A 21,353-nucleotide genomic window follows, 5' to 3' on the forward strand; every position below is an offset into this window, starting at 1 on the left:
ATTTTGCAATTCATCAGCAGTAAAAACCACGTGTCATCCTCAGTGAGCATGTTTTCATGTTTTTGTGTTACAATTTGTTCAAACAGCTGTCTTGTGAAATTTTATTTATCACTATTAGTGAAAGCTAAAGTATTCCATTAAAAAGACTTACCTGGCGGTTTCAATTGGAGTGTGTTACATAGCCTGTATTGCTCATTATCAAAAAAAATAATAATGGTTTATTATATTTTTTGTTTACAAGGTGAGTGACTTTTCACTCTCGATTCGGATCGCAGCTAAATATTTTTTTTTTTTTTTTAAATGCAGCGTTACCATAGCAACAGCATCCGGTGCGTTTCACCTCCTCTTGGATACACATCCCCGAGCCGCCGCCGTGATTGGATGAGCTCTCTTTGGATGTCACTGGGGCAACCGAATGATGGGAATTTTAACACATGAACGGAAATGTCAGCGACGAATCTCACTGGCTGCCTCCGTGAGGCTGCCATTCAGGCACATGTGAGGTGTACAGAAAGCGGAAGCGCCCATTGGGCTGTTCGCGTATCCATCTGACGAGGGAGGATCCACAGGCTTTTTCCTTTTTCTTCTTTTCTTTTTTTTTTTGGTGCCTCGGTACGGGAGCCGAGTGGGGACCGGCTGGTAGCGCAGCGGCCGCGGGTCTCCACCCGAGAGTATGGCGGCTGGAATCGCACTGGAGAGCGGGGGAGAAGCGGAGACATGTCAGAAATGGTGAAACAGAAACAAAGAGACGCAAGTTCTTTTACTGAAAGTCAGGGCACTTTAATTTGGGAGAGTTTCTCTAAAGCGGTCTACAGCTTAAAAAATCGCGCCTGCAGTTCATTCCGGGGCTAAGCCAGCGTTTTCCCAGTGTCCTCGATGGAGCAAGTTTGTTTTTTATGAAGTACAGAGAGGGGTGAGCTAAGCAGATGAACACCCGCACGTTCAACATCATCGGGCGAGCTTCTTTTTCTCCCTTTGCGCATTTTTCGGACACTTCCAGTCTTCGGATGCTCGTATAACTGTCAGTGTCTGGCCTGCATGGGGGGAATATCTACAATGAAATCCATCTTGGGGTGCCGAGTCTTTGTGCTCTGCCATAGCTGAGCAGCAGCGAACAAGACTGTGTTATTGACAGCCCGTTCAGAATGGGACACGAATGGTGAGCGTGATTCGCACGGGAGCATTTTGCGTTGATTTCAATGACGCGCGGAGATTGATACCTTACGACTTGATTTAAATCCCACGATGCGCGAGTATAAAGTGGTGGTCCTGGGCAGCGGTGGGGTCGGGAAATCCGCCCTCACTGTGCAGTTTGTGACCGGGACGTTCATTGAGAAGTACGACCCCACCATAGAGGATTTTTACCGCAAGGAGATCGAGGTGGACTCCTCGCCCTCGGTGCTGGAGATCCTTGACACCGCTGGGACCGAACAGTTCGCCTCAATGCGCGACCTGTACATCAAAAACGGTCAAGGATTCATATTGGTCTACAGCCTTGTCAACCAGCAAAGCTTCCAGGACATAAAGCCGATGAGGGATCAGATCATAAGAGTGAAAAGGTTGGTGAAATCATGTGCTGGGGAAAAAAAGTAATTTCCATAATTAAGTGTGGCTGTTGGGGGTTGTTTTTCACAAATATATGCTGGACTCATGGGCCCTGTAGTTTCAGAATAGGTCTCGGCCTGCTTGGAGATGTTATGCATCTTTAGGGCAGCAACACTCCATGCCTATTATGGTATTCCAGGTCTCACCCATATTTCTTGCCCCCCATGCCTCTGACCCAGCATATTAAGTCACTTAAGTGTTTACTAACAGGACAACAGTGCTGATCCTTCCTACCCCTCAGCTCTGCGAAGACACGTCTGTCTTCCTGTCAGAGCAAAACAAAATAGTGTCAGCGATCTGCCAAGCTGCTGTCTAGTGCCGCTCGGTGTCCACTGGATGCTGCAACCTTTGCGAGACACCCAACCGGGAATACCCAGGATTCAGTGCAAGAGAGGCTCTGCAGAGAGCTTTCAAGAAAGAGTGGCTGAAAAAAACAAAAAAAGCTGCGGGACTGTTGAAGCACAGATCTGCAGAGGAGTCACCGTGTTTGTAATTAAGAAGCTGCACAAGCTCTTTAGGAAGAGCAGCACAATGGAAAGCCTGATGTCTCAGAGCTGCTGCACAGATGATCCAGATATGAGGTCACCACAGTGAGCTGCTGATTGATACATGGGACAGGTTAGCTGAGGCTGCGTGGAGCTGTCATGTTATTGGTGTTTCTTTGCTCTAGGCCAATGTACTGTGCAGATACACTGTACTGTATGCTCTATGCTCACCTGCTGACATAGCATGAGATTATAAAACTCATTCAGATCAGATTGGTTAATGTCCTGTATTTGTTAGCTCCGCTTCGGCGTTCCAGTGTGCAGGCACTGTGCGCTGCGACTGTGTGGGTTCATCAGTCACTGTAGGTGTCAGTGGATTTGTTACAGTTAGTTCAGAGAGTCAAATGGGCTACGGAGAGAGAATAAGAAGAACCCTACTGAAATCAACTTATAGTTAATACCATTTAATAATCTTGTTATTTACTATATGCTGTAGTTGGATAAGGTTTTTGTCCCTCCCTTGTCACAGTTCTTCCACTCTTCCACCTCAAAATGAAATATAATCATGCTGTGGATGTTTATTTTTATAGGTTGCCTTTAGTTTTTGTCACTTAATTGGATTTAGACCCTTTTTTTGTCAAATGCACCTTCTAAACAATCCTATTATTATGTGGCTCCCGATGAAAGAATGAGGTCAACATGTTTCTCCCATATGAGTTGAGTACGAGTAGAGGTATGTTGAGTCTGCTGTGCGTGCGCGAGCGTGTGTCGTCCTGTATGTAAATGGTGGGCGCGTGCGCTCACGGGGCAGATGCAGCCAGGCTGTTGTGTTTTCACACCTAACACTGAGTCTGGTGCCGTTGTCTGATATGACAGCAGAATTTATTTTCCGTAGCAGAAAGATTGCGCTCCACAACACTACTCCCACACAGCAGTTAATTTGGTGCTGGGCTTCATGGGGAGTTAGACATCTAAAACTTAGGATTGTGTTGTTGTTTTTTTTCTTTAAAAATGTCATATTCAATGCGATTATTAAGCTGTGACCTACATTTTGTATGCGCTCCTACTTTCAGAAAGTTGACTCTGAATGGCAGTGCGCACATTTCCTTCGGTTATTCAGACTTTTTCTAACATCAGCAAAAATCGACCCTGTTTGCTACTAACCTTGCAACGAGAAACATTTCATTTAAGACCCCAAAAGGCTTGCTTTTACTGTGCTCCCTGTTCCTCACCCATTCCGGCAGGATTAATAACAGCTTCTAATGACTGCAGCTACATAAGGTGACTTCTTTGTTCCTGAAAAGTGTTGGAATATCTTGTAAATATTAAACTGCGCTCATTCTGTGCTGCTACATCAGTACAAAGACTGGTGACAAGATTGCACACAGGTAAGAAATCCAAATTCAGTGCATCCTGTGTCTGTTGTATAGTTTGAAATATATATAATCTATTCTCCGTGCACAGCGGTCTGGATGGATCTTTCAGCAACGGTGACAAGATTTTCCAGAATACTGATTGATCACTCTGCAGAGATTTAATACCTGTCTCTGATCTTGAGCAGATTAGGTTCACACCATTGCGATGTACACCAGTAAGAAGTTATCTACCATTGTAATACTGAAAACCAGACTTAATCCTGAAGTTACCCGGATAAGATGAAACCCTGCTTCTTAGTACAGGCCTCTGAAGGTCCAAGCCACATTCCAGCCAATGGCTCCACGTTGTTCTGGGGACGTACAAGTGGCAGTAGCATCATGAGTAACACATAAAAGCTCTACCAGAGAATGTAAAGAGGACTGCAAATGTACATTATGTAACTAATGGAGTTTTCTATTCTAAAAGCAAATGCATTCATTGCGTTTGTTAAGCCTTATGTGTCCCATTGGGTAACTGCAAATGTAAACAGAAACTGTCACTATCATATGTAACTGGATAAGTACTAAGACTGTCTGAATGATACCCAAAATTAGCAGTGTATTCTGGGCCTTTCAATACTTTTTTACAGGGAACACTGAGGACTCTGAATGCTTCACTAATTTGCACTGAATTTCATCATTTGCATAGTGAGGAACGTGTCACAGAAGGCAATGAAGAAGTTACAGTTTATGCTCATAAAGACATTTCATCATTAAGACATTTTTGAATTGCTCGTTTGCTTTCCTGACTGCAAGGAGACATGCTTGTGTTCACCTAAGACCCACAGCTAAAATGCAACACGTTCGGGCATGTTCTGTCGAAAGGCATTGTGGGAAATGCTGTAAATGACTATTTGCAGTAGGAAAAACAAAGTAAAGACATGACTCATATCATGTAGATTGATGAGGTAACTTACTGGTAAGATTAGAGAGGAAAAGGGTGTGATTATCCTTTTAAAACACCCGAGTGAACCACTCGCAGGTTTCTCAGGCAAATCCTGTCAGCAACTATGTGAACGGCATTGGCGTTGTTTTTGTTTTCCCTCTCTGTCGCTCCTCACTAACAAAACACTGATGACCGGTCACGACCGTATCGCCCGTCCCTCAGGTCGGAGGCGCTGCTGCGTGTCGCTCTCACTCTGAACCCTGTCAGCTTCTATCAGTGCCCGCTGATAGCAGCACAGGCAGGCGTTAGCACAGGGGCCCTGGGTGGACATGATTACACCCTGGCCTGCCTGTGCTCACTGGGGACCTCGTCGCTCCACACTTCAGCTACAGTTAGCTATATACCAGGGATGTGTTGTGATTGGTGATTTCAGAGAGTAGAAATACAAGTACCGTGTGAGGGTAGTGAGGAAGAAAGCGGTGAAACAGGATAGCATAATAAACCCTGCTGTTGGCACTGCAGTGGTTGTTGCTGTTGCTGGGCCCTCTGCACATTTATTCATTTTTTACATTTTCAAGTACTGCAGTTCTGAACTTTTCTCGATGTCACCTGACGGAGGTTCCTGCGAGAATATCAATCGAACAAGCCGGCTCCCGAGGACAAGGTCCATGTGATGTGATGTTAAAGGTTAATACTGATTACTTCACAATGGCTTGGCTATAAAAAAAAAAAAGTGTTATGAGTACTTCACCTCCCTGAGAAATTTTGAAACACCAGCAAGTTGTTTCTCATCTGTTTTAAAAGTCACAACTTCAAAAAGGATCAGACTAGTTCAGCTGGTGGGACATTAACTCACCTCATAAAGCAAGTAAAGTTTTTGCAGTGCTACCAGTATGCAGTCATTTATTCTGTTGTATCGCAGCGTGACGGTTCCGGGTTAAATCTCCTGGCTGGCTGAGCTCCTTTCTGTTGTGGAGTTTCCATGTTCCCTCTGTGTCTGTGCAGGTTCTCTCCGGGTATGCCAGCTTTCCTCCACAGTCCAAAGAAGTGCATTTTAGATTCATTTGTGATTCCAAATTAGCTGTACCATAGGTGTAGATGTAAGCACGAATGATTGTCTGTCTCTGTGCGTTAGGTCTGTGATGGATTGGCCATCTATCCAAGGTGTACTCCATCTCTTGCCCAAGGACAGCTGCAGTAGGCTCCAGCACCCCCACGAACCTGAACTGGATAAGCAGTTGAGAAAATGGATGTATGGATAGATAGTGTGGTAGTGTTGCCAATAGATTAGATATCCCACAGAGATAGTCCACTGTCATTAGTTATTACATTGTAAGCCATATGTCACTAAACATCCACTCTTCCATCAGGAGTCGAGTCAAACTATCACTGCACCAAAAATACAAATCCTTTAGGGGGGAAAAAACCTCATTAGCCCATGCATAACTCATACATCAAAATATAGACAATTTTCAGTCTTTCAGATACAGTACTGCAATATTTGGTTACAGATGTAAAAGTAAATAGAAGTAAACCGAATTTGTTTTTTAAAATCAACACAAATTTGCATGCAATAACTTTCTTAGTACTGTGTGATTGTTCAGAGAAATGCAAAAATGTAATAATAATATGCTCTTAAAATACATATATATATTTTACATGCATAACAGTGAAGGGACGTAGCTTGTTAACAAGACCATAACATGCAAATTATAAAGTTTCTAACACTGGTTTTACATATTTTAAATAAGCTATGTTTGCGGTCAGTGAATGCCCAACTGGATCATTTGTATGTAAGTATGTATCTTTTATTTTCTCAAAACAATCCCACTTTTCTGGATTTCATTTTATATTGATGCCCACGTAGAGTCCACTGTGATCTTAAGTGGGCCAGACCAGTGAAACTCCCCTTTATCAGTGTAAGTGTAAGAAGTGCCATTTCAGAACTGTCTCAGTTTTTCTACGTGACAGAACTGCTGCGGTGGAAAATGAAAGAAATCGGTCAGCGTGACTTAAATTGCAATAAATAAATGAAAGCTATATAAAAGTTCTAGTAGATCATTGCCCAGACTCTCCATAATTATAAAGTAGAAAGGTTTTGTTAATTCACGAAAAGCTTCTTCTTCTTTTTTTTAACTGTGGAAGCATTGTAACAAACAAACCAAAAAAAAAACTATTTCTACAGACCATAGTGGAAAAAGAACTTTTTTGTAATTTAACTGTTTATCTGTTACTTAATTCCTTTGGTGTAGTATTACTGGTGATAGATAAGCTCTTTATCAATAGGAAAGGCTATAAAACCTTTAAAATACACTTTAAATTCCAAAATCTATGTCCTCCTTCACTTCTTGTCTAATGACCTGGATTGGAGGCTTTACCGGGCTGATTCTGGTCCCCAAGCCTTATGTTTGACAACCCTGTTGTAGAGTGTGAGACTTTATGTTAGTTCTTTTTTCCTGCAACAAACCTCAAGTGTCCACGAAATCAGACCCTCTATTTCAATTAATGTTTAGCGGACTAATTGTCAGGCAGGCCTACTTGCTAAATTAAGAAATGTGACAAACCTTTGCATCTTACCACTGCCATTGTGAGTTAAGGTGGAATGCCAGCTGAGCAATTAATTTAAAGCACCATTGTGTCTAAGCCTCAGAGCCCGGGCAAGTGCATGACAAGTGCATGTTAGCAGAACAGAGAAACAAAGTACAAAAAAGTATTAAATATGATCCAAAGTAGTGATCAGTCATTTCTGATGTACACTGCTTTTTTCAGATTATTCCAGGTTTGTGGCTTGTTAAGGGAGCAGGACAAGTAAACAGCTTGGGAGTCAGCAGCGCAAAACTGAGCCAGGAAACATAAAAGATCTGCAGGAGAGGTTTTCCACTGCACCGACTGTATGCGTTATTATATTTAGTATGTTGCATTACAGCTCGAGCCACCTCCCCCATCACATGGTCTCCACCACCTTCAAAGGAGAGTCATTCTAACCTCCAGGGAGCCATAATGTTTCTCAAGCAGCCTTATGAAAAAAAAAATCTGCACTAAAAATATTTTGAGTAAAGCGACATAAGAGCTATTATATTGCACACTCTATTTAGATGGTATTCTGGTAATTAATTACACTGTTCAGCTGTTGCAGAACTCCTGACATGTGTTCATTCTCCGATCTTTTGTTACATTGTACCTTAGCAAGAGTTTCAGTGATTTTTTGGTTATTTGCCAAGTTTTACTGCGATTATTGTAACAAATCTCCATAAAAATCCCATAAGAGCTGAAGTTGGAAACTAATAATCTCCTTTATCCATCCTAATTGTTCTTTTATTGTGAAGTATGCCGTCAAACTGAATTTTTTTCTGGGGGTCCAGTGAGATTTCTGACTAACTGTTTCAACTTTTTTTCTATCATGAGGTTGATACTGACAGTATGATAAAAGGGAAATATCGTCCTTTACAGATATGAAAGGATAAGGGCCGTATTTTCCCGTTAGAACTTTTCAATGAATTATTCAAAGCGTATTACTGACCGACTGTTCAACCCGGACAAATTTCTACTAAAATGGTACTTGCATTTTAGATGTTTGGCCGTGTACTTCGTAAGAGAAGTAATTTGTGTCAGACAGCATAATCACCCACAGAGACCTGCTAGTGTGCCAGAGTATTGCTGTGATAAATGAGATCCAAGGAAATCTGTACAGTCTGTCAAGTTCAGTACTCATTTATCTTGTCCATTTTGGCACTTCTTGGCCAGTGTGTTTATCATCAGTAAACGGGGTCGATTTTTGAAGGCTTTGGGAAGCAAATAATGAATTCTCATAACTCATATCTCATCCCAAACAGAATTAAAGTGTTTTATCTGTCATATATTATTGCTTGTTTTAAAGAGAAAATCTTTGCATTCTTGCCGTGGGTCAAAGAAGCCATTCCTGGTTAAATCTTTCGGTGCCCTAATGTGGCAAAAAGAGGAGCTTTGTGCTGCCTTCTGACTCAGCTCAATTCTCTCCCCTGGCTAAACTGAAGACCCTCTACAAAAATGCTATTCGCAGGGAAGGGGTGCCCAGCACACAGCCTTTCCTGCCTGCTGCTGCCCCGAGTCATAACCAGTGGCTCTTGGGCAGCCGGTTTCTACCGTCTGTCAGCAAGGCCTGTGTGAGTTGATCTGCATCATGCATTATAGATAAGCTGTGTCTGAGCAAGCTTGAATGGATGTTTGCAGTCTGAGTGTTCCACTGCCTCTGGCATCAAGCTCACAAGCCGAAGGCTAAAGAGCGACATGTTGTTTGTGCCGCTTGTGTCACAGCACAAACGAATCCCGCTCAGTAATTCGCTTGGCCTGTATTTTCTGCAACACTCGAGCCTTACATTCTTGTATCAGCCACCAGCGGTTGGCCAACAACCTTAACGCCGAGTCTCTGTGAGCCTTAGTATCCATGGCAGCCTCTGTCTCACACCTCCTTGGACTGCCGCTTTTCTTCTCTGTTATTATGACTATATATAGACCCTCTCTTCTTTGGGTCCAGATGCCTTTGTGCTGTGTTCCTGTAATGATGAGGCCCAAACGAGCTGCATAAGTTGCAAACAGCTGCCCAAAAAAAGCATGTGGCACACTCACACACAGTTTAATGTGATTTTAAGATACTTCTGCTGTTTGGGACATTAAAAATAATTAAGTTAGGGGTCTTTTTGTTTGTTTTTTTACTAGACGTTTTACACTTTAGCACTTTTTTAACTTAGCAAGTGATTGTCAGTTTAGCAAAATAAGGATTACCAGGGTTGATATTATTACACTGTGAAAAAGAGCCATTGCACAAGCCACTGTTGTGCAATGTGCTTTATCTTTGTAACGCACAAATCTTGTCAAATCAAGCTAAAACTGAGGTTTCTCTTCTAATTTACAAACAGTATAAAAACCTCAGCAAGAGTTTAAGCTGTCACCTGAGAAAGCAGCGTGCCAAAAACAAAAGGAATCGGTTTGGACACACAAAGGAGGAGATGGGTACACAATGTTTTCACTGGAGTGAGAAGTATCATCAGGAAATTCAAAGACAGTCACACAGTAAAGAAAAAGCATGGCAAGAGGTAGAAGTTAAAGATTTCAAAGAAGCTGGAAAGAAAACTGGTGAGAGACCCCAGAACAACTGCCAAGAGTGAATCTTAGCCAAGTCGAGATCTGTCTTACATACAATCACTCAAACTTTGAAGGGACTTTGAAGTTGCAGAGCAAGAGAAAGTCCACTCGTGCAGAGGAGACACTTTGAGCTCTTTGGCCACAGAGACTCAGCTTATGTCTGGAGAAAGAAGGCAGAGGCATACAACCCAGAGTACACCATCCCTACTGTAAAACACATAAGTATTATGGTGTGGGAATGCTTTAGTTCAGCTGGAACTGGGAATCTCGTCAAGGTGGAAGAAAACTCCAAATAGTCAGCAGCAAAATTGGGTCCGGGTCATCGCTTTGTCTTCCAACACAACAATAACCCAACATATGTAGCTCCTGGTGAAGAACTACCTTAAGAAGACCAACGTGAACATTTCTGACTTAAAATCTGTGGAGTAAGCTGAAGAGTAAGGTCTATGCCAGGGTCCATGTACATGTAGCTTCACTTCTTCATTGTTTCACTTCATTCCACTGCTTCAAAAAAATTAAAGGAACACTTTACAATTTAAATTTGAGAATTGATGTGAGTTGACTAATAACTGGTGAGTTGAAAATCTGTTCGATAAAATTCTAAAAACCAACACATGTGAAATAAAAGAAAAACGTGCCTTCTTTGGTGCGATAATATGACTTTTTCCACTCCTACTTTAACCGTACCATTGTTGTCCATGGAAACAACATCAACATAAGGTTTTCTATTGTGTAGGTTTTGCTCTCCTGAACTGAACTGAAACCAGTTTTGAACTGTGAAATAACCTCAGTGTTTCTGTCATATTTGCTGGGTTTGTGCAAACAGTTTAGAGCAGAAAAGCGAGAGCTTGTGTGAAACAGCATCTGATGGTACATGTTACAAGATACATACCTCTTTGAGTGATTTAGAGTGGGAGACAAACAACAGCTGAACAGAGGACCTACCAAAATGGCATCATTAGCCCAACTAAACACAGAGGCCCTTTTAAATGGATGCAGCTGTAAAAGTAAAGATTTTGCCTTTCAATCTGCCCACCCACAGCTATGCTTAGGGTTTGGGGGGGGTTTCAGTGAAGGTGGGAAAGGGAATTTAAGGTTCAAGGCAAAATATAACCTACCACCAACTAGATCCAAAGAAGTTTTCAGAAAAATCACAGCCTTGCTGTTTTTACTGACACCAGGAATGCAGCGAATGAGAACTTAGGCACGATATGTTGAATGTTAAAGTTGAGAAGCATAACATGTTGTTTCTCATTCAGGTTGCCTGCCAAGCTCAAAGAGGAACACTTTTGGTCACGCACCGACCAACCAACCTCAGAGATTGTCTCTTAAATTCTGGTAGCGCCTCTCGGCTCATCCTGGGAACAGAACGGGATAGTTGAGATTAAAGTTCGCTGGATAATGTATTCATGGGTAGATCAAAGTCGGCTAGTTTAAGCTTATTTAACGCTGAAACCTGCAGCCCCCCTTACCTCTGAGAAACACTCTGGCTGCTCAGCCTGGAAAGGCTTCTCAGTAGTCTCCATCCTCCCCGTCTTTTCAACAGTAGCCAGTTCCATCTTTACCAGTTTATTATAACAAACAAGGATGAGGATGGTATTAATTTTGGTGAATAACTTAAAGGCATCTATAATTCACAGAGCGAGTGCAGAATTTGAAAATCCTAATGATGCTGACAGGTGCTCGGGTTAAATTTGACTGTGCTGTGAAGTGTGAAGTGAACACAGACGTTTAAACTTGGTTCAAACGACAGGTCCAACAGATGGAAAGCGCCCCCTCGGTCGTTTTGCATACTGATAAGCATGAAAGAAATAGCAACCTGTTGTTTAAAGGATGCGAATACGCATGATCTGCTATCTCTCTGATGTTTTTGAGCTTTGTTATCTCCTCTGATGTGTACAAAGTGCCTCAGAAGCCCGCCATGTTCCCCAATATCAAAACTGATGTAGTGATCATATTGGTGGAAATGCATCTCAGCTGCTTCTTTTTAAGTAATTATAGAGCAGCCTATTTATTTTAACCGACCGCATCCTCTGGCTGTCCTCAAAGTAGTCCAGTTCCACAGTGACATTTTGTGCTTTAGCTACGTGCCAAGGACTTCAGAGCTCAAAGGATTATGACCACTTCCTGCCCTCGGGGGTCACAGCTATAGTACCCGTTTCCTCTGCTGTACTGGGTCAGGCTTTACACTTAGTGTTTAGATGAAGCTGGTGACTCTCTGGTTCTTGATCTGAAAAAAGTTTCCTTCCACACTCAGAGTCCACTCGTATGCTAAGGTGGAAAGACTTTCATCTTTATCCTTCTTGTGACCTTTCAGTCAGAACGAGCCCACCTCTTTCACCCAGCTGAGCTATTCAAAAATAACCACGAGATCCTTATTTTCAAAGATCCAGGCTTATTTTTGTTAGAGATTGGAAAAGATAAAAGATGGAAAGATGTCAAAAAGGGATTAAACAGAGGCTGAGAATTGATGTTAATTTAATGGTCACGTGACTGGATATTGTAGCAAATGCAAAACTGGTATATTAGGAAAGCATTATGCTGCTGATTGTAGTAACAGCTTTTTGGATGATACCACCAACTCCCAGTATAATAAACTGGAGAAAATGAATAGAGGCTGTCGTTGTTCTGGAAAAAATAACTGCAGGACTGCGGTTGAAAAGTAACCAAAACTATATCAGAATGGTGGTAATCTAAGCTTTTCACTTAGGTTTCAATCACTCCAGCCATGCATGCATGTTAGTTCACGTGAGTTCAGCAAGCTCAAACAGTGGCCATGATATAAAGTCCACATAGGCTTTTTAGATTGATTTTTAGGTTGAATTTTCTGTTGATAGTGGTGATAATCATCATAAATATTTTGCTAGAGGTGCTGACTCAGTGGTTAGCATTTTTACATTTGCCCGACGATAATTCAGTAACCCAGTAAAGATAATAATAATAATGGATTGGATTTATATAGCGCTTGGTAAGAAGATGCTTTCTTACCAATTGCCTATTGCTTCCTGCCTCTTTTTAAGAGGCTATTATACTTTTTTTCTTATTGTCTATCATACTTGTACTGTTAAAATAGTAGATGCACTTATTAAACAAGGCCAAAGATTCAAATAATGATATCGGTGTCTGCACTGGAAATCAATGTGAGCCAAGAGCTTTGGCTTCAGATGCTCGGTTAGAGATAGTAGAGGTGTTTTTTTTTTCTATTCTTTGCTCTGTATGTTGTCACTGGTCATCTCAGCCCCACCCACCTGTTCTTCAAACCTTCTGTTTGCATGGGACAGCCAATCAGGAGAGGTCAACTATAAGGAAAAAGTGTTTGGAACCGTTTGTTCCACATGATGAACTGAGGGGCTGCACTAATGCCCACTATCAGATAAATAAAGAGGATCCTAAATTCCATTATGCAAACCTACTTTAGTAGAATAAAAATATGGAGCCTGAAATAAATGTATCAGATCTCCTTTAAATAATTATGATTTTTGTAAGTGCAACAGATGAAGGTTTTAGTCACTGTGCGCTTTTTTTTCTTATTTAGAATTTGCTAAAACCAAGTTCTGAAAGGGGAATTGCCTTTCTTTTCACTTTTATGGGAAAACATAATAAAATTAAAAACCTCAGCAGTTGCTTTTTCTGTGTGTCTGACAAACTGACGTCGGTCTGTGTGTGCTTTCAGGTACGAAAAGGTTCCCGTTATCTTGGTGGGGAACAAGGTGGACTTGGAAAGCGAGAGGGAGGTATCATCCAGCGAAGGTCAGGCTCTAGCCGAGGAGTGGGGCTGCCCGTTCATGGAGACCTCGGCTAAGAGCAAAACTATGGTAGACGAACTGTTCGCTGAGATCGTTCGGCAGATGGACTACGCCGCTCAGCCAGACAAGGACGACCCCTGCTGCTCCTCTTGCAATATACAATAGCCCTGGGGAGGGGGGGGGGGGAGGGGGGGCACCAGGAACAGGCCAGGCAAAAAGTCCACTTAGAGGGAACTTGTTTGACTTGCAGTGGACAGATACACACTTAGACACACACATGCACATGCCGATTAAACTGAAGATGAATTCACAGTTGAGCGCAATGGATACCAAGTCAGTGGAGCATAACATTTGCAGTGACACGATTAATAAGAATAATAACACGTGAGTAATGCGTACATTTTGAATGAAAATTGCCAGGAATTTGCCGCAAAGGTAATTGACAAATGACAAACAGAACATGCCCTCGCCTTATTTTACACTCTGTTTTTTTGTTTGTTTGTTTGTTGTTTAAGTTATTCCGTTATGAGGAAGCAAATATTGTCAGCAAAGAATAACAGATGGGGATCTTTATTCATTACAGCTTCCTAAACAATCTGTTAGAAATAACTTGTTATTGCAGTTTTCACACACACCACTGAGACGCATTTCTTGTTACCATGACTATGTTGCAAGTAGCTGCTGAACACACATAACAGATTTCTGGGATCCAGTTTGAGAAGCATTTGATTTCCATTGTCTACAATGTTGTTCCCAGTTTAATTCGAGCAGAGGTTGGCGGAGGGATTTTTTTTTCTACTCATCACAGGGCTGAACCAAAGAGGTTCCCTGAAAGCGCCTCAATTTTCTTAGTTTTTTTTTTTCTGCTGTTCAAAAAAAAGGAATGGAGAGAAAAAGGATAAGTCGGTGTCTTTCTTTAAAAAAACAAAAACAAAAAAATAACGGTGCAATCATCTCTTTCCTATTTTCTCACTTTGAGATATGATAGTAAGCATAGCGGAGTCTTTCACATATCGTGTGATGTTTTGTTTTCCTCTCCAGGAGACTCTGACAGCAGATTGCTGAGTAGTAATATAACTAACCGCTTCATCCTGACAGGACAAAGAGTGATTTCAGTGTTTTAATATCTCTGCAGACCGTCTCTCCAAACTCTTTTCAGGAATGGGTGACATTTAAAGTGAAGATGCCAACATTTGTCATACTTTTTTTTCTTTTCGTCCTCTGGTATCAATATGAAATGTGGCGCTCCACAGTTTCGACATCCTGATGCCATTCTTCATGTGCTCAGAGTATTCAGATTCATAGTAACAAATAGTACCGACGGAGGCGGCGGTGATAATAAGAATAATAAATGGTAGTGTAAATATTTTGTATGGAAAAAGTGCCAGCTCCTATGAAGACACTGACTCAACACATGTGGAACTGTCAACTATATGCATGGCTAGTGAACAAAAAAAGGACTCTTATTGTCTGAGATTACTGTAGGCTGTGGAGAAAAAAAACATGCAAATCAAACACATACATGTCTGGATCTGGACACTGTCTCAACTGTACATCTATGTTGCCACGGGAAGCAGACTTTCCCCGTGTGACCATTTTCATTGTTGATTTTATATTTTTTTATGTGACCATTTACTCTTTATCCCTCTCTGAATGGTGACACTGTTACATTTGACACCTAAACAATAAAAGTGCGTTCAACACTATCAGTGCGACTGGCGAGCTTCAGTGAAATTAACTGAATGGGAGGAAAAATGTGGCTTCTGTTCAGCTATGAGACAACTACTCTAACTGTATATATGATATCCAATTTGGATATACGGTGTGATTGTTTATTTGTTTATATCATCATCAGTACTGAGCACAGTACTGAGAAAACTATTGTTGAAGAGTAACTTGCATTTGCCTACTTTGCCTGTGTCCAATCAGGTAATCAGGAATCCAGCACGCTGCTGGTCTTCCTCAAGTCTGAAAGCTGCGTCTTCCTGTTGAAAGTTTTGTACTGTTTTTAATTCATATTCCTTATTTTATTTATTGTCTATGTTTTACACGTATACAGCCTGATTCCCTGGCCAATCATAGCTTTGAACGTGTAGGGAAGGAGATTAAGAAGCCTGATCGGTCGATCGGTGTGTCACTGTAGGTCATCTCGTTAAGCAGGCAGTCCATATGCCAAAGGCTAATGCTGGGGCCTGAGTCTGGCCGTGGCTTGCGTGTCATTCCCCTGCACTCTTTCATTTCTTTCTTGTCAACGCTATCTGGCCTAATAAAGGTTAAAAGCAAAGGGACAGGGGTAAGGACTATATCCAAAATCACATTATTCTGTACTAGTACAATAAGGAGTAGATAAAGATTTATTTTGACTCATTTTGAGTCATATTGAGAGGTGTAGAGTTGCTCAGGCTGATCTGTGGAAACAAAAACCACCTTAAAAACAGCCACATAAAAAAACACCAAAGCAAAGGTAAGTGAAATGACCCAAAACAACCTGTAAGAGATCCAAACAATCCAGTGTTCTTATATGTGGAGTTTGGGTGTATTAAAATATCTGTGTTCAGGGTTTCGTTGGATCTCTACTCCAGTCTTGTCAGGAGGGGAAACTATTGATTCCCACGAAGACTTGCAGGACTCAAAGATAATTGCAAAGCGTCGTCTCGTTAGTCCAGCAGCACATTGTTCTTACCAGATTGCGAAAAGGATCCAAAATCATATGCTGTGATTTCGAATCGAACTCATGCAATGTGTGTGGTTTCTGGATTCACTGGGACAGTCAGGGTGGATTTTTTTTTACAGTCCAGGCTGGTCTGAATATGCCAGTACATGTTCTTACTGTTTGTGAAGGCACTGATCTTTCTGTTATTTAATTTTGTGCCATACGCACTCTTCAGCATCTGTGTGGAACACAACTGAGTGCTATTACTTTGTTCATCTTCTCAATTGGATTTCTTTTTCTCCAGATAATAGTTTTTTTGTAGCAACAGTGAGTCAAAACGCCTCAATCCCGAAAAAAATAAAAAAAGAATGACTTCCATCTGCATTGCATTGGCACCGAGAGAGGAAGAAATAGACTATAATTTATCATGAATTATTACAAAATATTAACATTTAATCCAGCCATTTTTTAAAAAAAAAAAATTGCCTGTCCCATTTGGTTCTTTAGCCGTCAGAATTGTTGTCTGAAGACCAACAAGGATACCCAATGGATTTATTTTGCCAAATGGATCATCCAGCCATTTTTTAACCTCTTTTAGGTTCATGGGCAGGCTGGATCCTCTGCCAGCTCTCAGCTGACACTGTGTGAGAGGCCTAGTTTTCCTGTACATCCAGTACTTGACAGTCATTTTTGTCTTGAGAGTCATTTAGGTTCACATCCACATCTACAGCCACAATAAAGCATTAACTTAAAACCAAATGGTACTTGTTCAAGTGTTCTTTGAGTAACTAAGATTTCTGTTGCCAAGAGTTCAGATACACATGAGGTAATCCCTCGTGTCAAAGGCAATGAACCAAAAGCTGTATCTGAAGTTATATGGTTTGAGGAGATTGATTTTTTTTAATGCTGACTCCTTTTTATTCCACCTCTTTTTTTCCCCCTTAGTTTGCCTCAATGGGTCTTTGAGATTGTTCTAAATCACTGATGCAGAGTAGAAGTGGCAGTGGGGGGAAACACTAGTTAATAGAGCTGGAGAAGTGAGAGTCAGCATGTCCTCTGAGACGCTTGTCAGCATCCACCTTCAGGCACCTGATGTAAGGACCGTCTCAATCTCTGAGGTGCTTTATCCGCCCTGATGAGACGGTGGGCAGAGGGCAGAAGGACCTGAAGATGATAGGTCTCAGTGGGGTTCATTAGGAAGCAGTATCCCTGTTCAGCAGCAGCCTTTGTGTTTGTGGAAACATTTAGTTAAATGAGGTACAATATCCTTATTGTTCAGTGAAAGAGTTTTAATGAGAATGGATCACCTAATGGCTCGCATGTATCAGCCTAATAGCTGTGGTGCAGTGTTACCTCATGAACTGTGTTGTGTTTTTAAAATTATCTTTGTGCACTCCCTTTGCCCTTTCCTTCAACTCCTTGCAGAGCTGGAGCTAGAATGACTTTCAAGGAATTTGCGGCAGCGTCGTGAGACGCTGAATTCTCAGCGGGAAACAGTGTGGAAAATATAAATAAAATCAGCTTGAAAACAACCCCCCCTCCCGAGTTTCCCAGTGTAGGTGTATGAATTAAATAGGCGCTGACTCATCATTACCTGCTCTCAGCTCTGTAAGCCAGGGGCTCAGAGGCACAGACATCGCAGCTGTGACACAGCACGCTGTGTTTGTTCCAGCTGAGATCCTCTACATCAGTATGTCAAATGTCAAGAGGAAGAAGAGGGGGCTGAATGAGTCACTCCACCACCAACGCCATCCCCACCTCCCGCAAGGGTGCAGCAGGATATCTGTGTGGGATATAGCAGCAGTACATGGCAAAAAAAAGGCCACGTGGTGCTGCTACAGCCTCTTTGACTCAAGGCCACGCTAAGTTCAGGAGCAGAAGGAACACCCTGCTTGCCAGCCCAGAGGTTTTGAGGATGAAGGAGATTCCAATGCACACACCACACAAAGGAGCCTTTAAATTGCTTTAATCCTCTCATTGATCAGTGGAGCATTAAAGTCTCAATGTGGTCCAGCCAGACCGGGGTTGTAATGTGTGGAAATTAGGCTTTTATGCTTCTGCAGCACAGAACAATTGTTTAGATCAATTGGCTCTGATGTGAAAGTGCCTTTTGGGGAATTGCTCTGTCATGATGTGGATCTGCATAATGCTGTGCTGTCCTGTTTAAGGTATCATCTCGTGCCTGCCTGTTTTTTGTTTTGTTTTGTTTTGGGTTTTTTTGTTTGTTTATTTGTTTTTCTAAGATTTTAGACCACTGGATCTGCTCATGACTGAACATGCGGAAAGATTATACGCTGCTTGCTCTCTGCCTCAGCTGGAAGTCACCAGCACTGAAGCTGTTATCAACCTACACTCTGTGTTTCATGCCTTTTTATACTGGAAACAATGTTGATGTGCAGGAGGGGGAAGAAGGAACAAATAGGCTGAGCTGGGACTGTCAGAGGGCCTAATAACTAGGTGTCATGGCAACCAGATGGCAACACATGAGCTGTCAATTTCACAGTCTAATTTGCCGCTGCAACAGAGGAGAGTGTGTGGGGGATGATCTGTGCAAACAATGAAACATTTCTATACCGAGCACATGTTCATATTCTGGCTTTTAAATATCAGCCATTAATCAAATCAAGTGTATTTATGTAGCTCATTTTAAAACGGTAAATGTTATGGGATAGACAGACATATGGGAAAAACAGGTTAAAACATTTTGCATCAATAATTCTAAAAGTAAAAGTAAAGTAGTAAAAGAAAAAAGGCAAGGAGAAACATAAAAATCCATAATATTAATAAAATCACAACAGCACATGAAACAACACATGTACATATAACCGCAAATCTACACTGTGGATCCCTCTAAAAAAAACTGTAATGGATTTAACACGTCTGTGAAGCTGGGTTTAAGAAATAAGTGTTTAAACTTTTTAGAGTTTAGCACCATCTTGTGCCAGTATAGAACGTGATGTCACGTGGTTGGTTGCAGCTAACAGACTTCATGAGTTTATGTTAGCTAACAAGTGACAGAACTGATAAACTGTATAACTGTAAAACAAGCAAACTAAAACTGAAAAGCAGTCTAGGGGAGTCACTTTTGTACTGCCCATGGCTGTAGCAGTGAGTTTTATGGTTAAAAAAACAATTGAAAAAAACATACTGTCAACTTTCACGCTCTCTTTAGCACTAAGTGGGTTTTCATTGTTAGCTAGCCGCACTGCAATGGAAAAATCCACCTGTTAGCCGTAATGTTAGGGTTTGTAAATGAGGACTATGCTTCAGTCAGGTGCACCTGTGGTTCACCCGGCCGACAAGCTGGAGTCTACCCAGATTTTTCATTTTCATACTTACTAGGTCAAACTAATCCCAAACAGCTAGGAGGAGGTTTAAGACTGGATGCATTTTTCATGTTGTTCTCATGCAGATAAATACATTTCTGACTGATGGGATGTCTGCAAAAGCTTTGGAACTAATCATAAATTACCCAGTGCAACTATTGCAACAGAAAGGCCCTGACTGGGTAGTAGGAGAGAAACCAGGCATTATAAGATATTGTGGTCATGAACCAGGAGATGGTGAAGTTATAGAGGATTTGTGGACCAATGATCAGGGACACCTCTGAGTGAAGTCTAGTTGGCAGGTAGAGGAATTACCCTGGATGATTATCTTATCTAACTCTAATCTAATTCTATATGTTTGTGTTTTTTTTCTCGTCACTCTCCCACAGAGCAAACAGTCACAGCAGATGGCTGTCCTTCCTAAGCTTTATTCGCCGGGAGCTCCTTTACAGAGAGTTTTTTCCCCCCTTTCTGTCGCCATATGCATGCTCATAGGGGATTCTCTATAGACGTAAATAACAGAAAAGAATACAGATTGTGGTCTTAACAAAAAAAAAGGGGGGGAGGAAAGTAGCAAATTATTAGCTTCTACATGTTTTGGGGGGTGGGGGGGTTCTTCTATTTGAGATCCACATGTTTTTGTGTATGTCTGCTAAGCATACATTTTCTGCCATTATGAATGACTCCCAATGTCCTTAATTGTGCTTTTTCATCTTCAGAAGAGTAATGAAGTGTGTGAATGTTTTACTACCACCAAATAAGATGTGGGTAATGTTAGAAATGTAAGTAATTTTGGCGTGCACACTTTCTGCTTTTTTCCTGAAATTTCCCAATATTCAGTAAATTTAAATATCAATTACATGGATTTATACAACAGCTGAAGGATTTTGAGTATTTCTAGTTTGCATCAACACACACTCAGCATAAACACAGCCAAATATAGTATGTAAATTGGACAAATACATTTTATGGGCCTGTGGTTAATGTCGGGGACAGACTCTCTCCTGTGTGTTTCAGTGGAGGGGATCATTTATATCTTAATTCACTCAAGTAGAAGTGTAACAGTAATAACATCTGTTTAATCCGGATGCTTTTGCACATTCACTAGCAGTAGGAGAAGCATATTTTTTTAAAAATCTGTCTGTTACCTGTCTTTTCCCTTTTTGTTTCTTCTTTAAATAGAGCATGTGACAAGGCTCCCCCCTGCTGGTTTCTCTCTCTTCTAGAGGTGGAGAACACAGTAGGAGCTGTGTGTAGAGGAGGAAGTCTTGGATAGTCACTCTCTGAACAAAACAGATTTCCCTCCCTCTGCTTTATCAACTGTAACAACTCCATGTGTCTCTTCAGTACAGAAAAGATCTAAAATGTCTTAATATAAATGTAATTTTTAACAACAAAATGTCTTAATATTCAGATTCTGATTGAGATCAAAAGGGTATAACTGCTTTTTCTTTGAATATAATTCACAAAGCATGGAAAATCCTAAAAGAATAATAACCACAGCTGTTGAAACACACATTTCATGAGGGATTCACTCAATTTCAAATATCATCCAAACAGCGATGATGCCTTACAAGAGCTGCAGGAGGCAAATGTGCACTAGATTTTAAAAAAAACATAGAAGTTGCTGATTTATGAAGATTCCTGCTGTAATTACATGAATCCAGTGGTTGTAATTGTCATGCTGCATATACAATTTGCACAGCCCTGTCACGTATGCATGCACAGATACAGACAGTTTGGATTTTTTCTCTTTTTTTAGAATAAAAAAATAAAATAAAAGCAACTGGGACATTTACTACGCTTCAAGCAGCACAGGCAGGTTTATTTTAAGCAGCTGAACAGTAGTTAGTACTCTAGACACAGAAATGTGTGTGTGTGTGTGTGTGTGTGTGTGTGTGTGTGTGTGTGTGTGTGTGTGTGTGTGTGTGTGTGTGTGTGTGTGTGTGTGTGTGTGTGTGTGTGTGTGCCTACATCCACACTAACTGGAACACTGGCAGTTGGAGAAATGTGAAAGTGTAGCTCTAATGACCTGGTATTTAAAGTCGGTGGGAAATGGTGACAGGAGTATGCTGCACACAGACCAAAATACATATTCAGGGAAAGATATTGTGTG

At 41.3% G+C, this 21,353-nt stretch overlaps 1 protein-coding gene across 1 annotated transcript; it reads left to right on the plus strand.

The window, feature by feature from the left end:
* Positions 1-281: 281 nt before the first annotated feature.
* rap2aa (RAP2A, member of RAS oncogene family a) lies at positions 282-18,396 on the plus strand. Its single transcript, XM_085134446.1, has 2 exons — positions 282-1,559; positions 13,186-18,396. The coding sequence occupies exons 1-2, from the start codon at positions 1,246-1,248 to the stop codon at positions 13,421-13,423; spliced, it is 552 nt and encodes a 183-aa protein (XP_084990572.1). The 5' UTR covers positions 282-1,245; the 3' UTR covers positions 13,424-18,396.
* Positions 18,397-21,353: the final 2,957 nt, after the last annotated feature.

Source organism: Neolamprologus multifasciatus, chromosome 16, assembly GCF_963576455.1.
Source record: "Neolamprologus multifasciatus chromosome 16, fNeoMul1.2, whole genome shotgun sequence".
Taxonomy (NCBI): Eukaryota; Metazoa; Chordata; class Actinopteri; order Cichliformes; family Cichlidae; genus Neolamprologus; species Neolamprologus multifasciatus.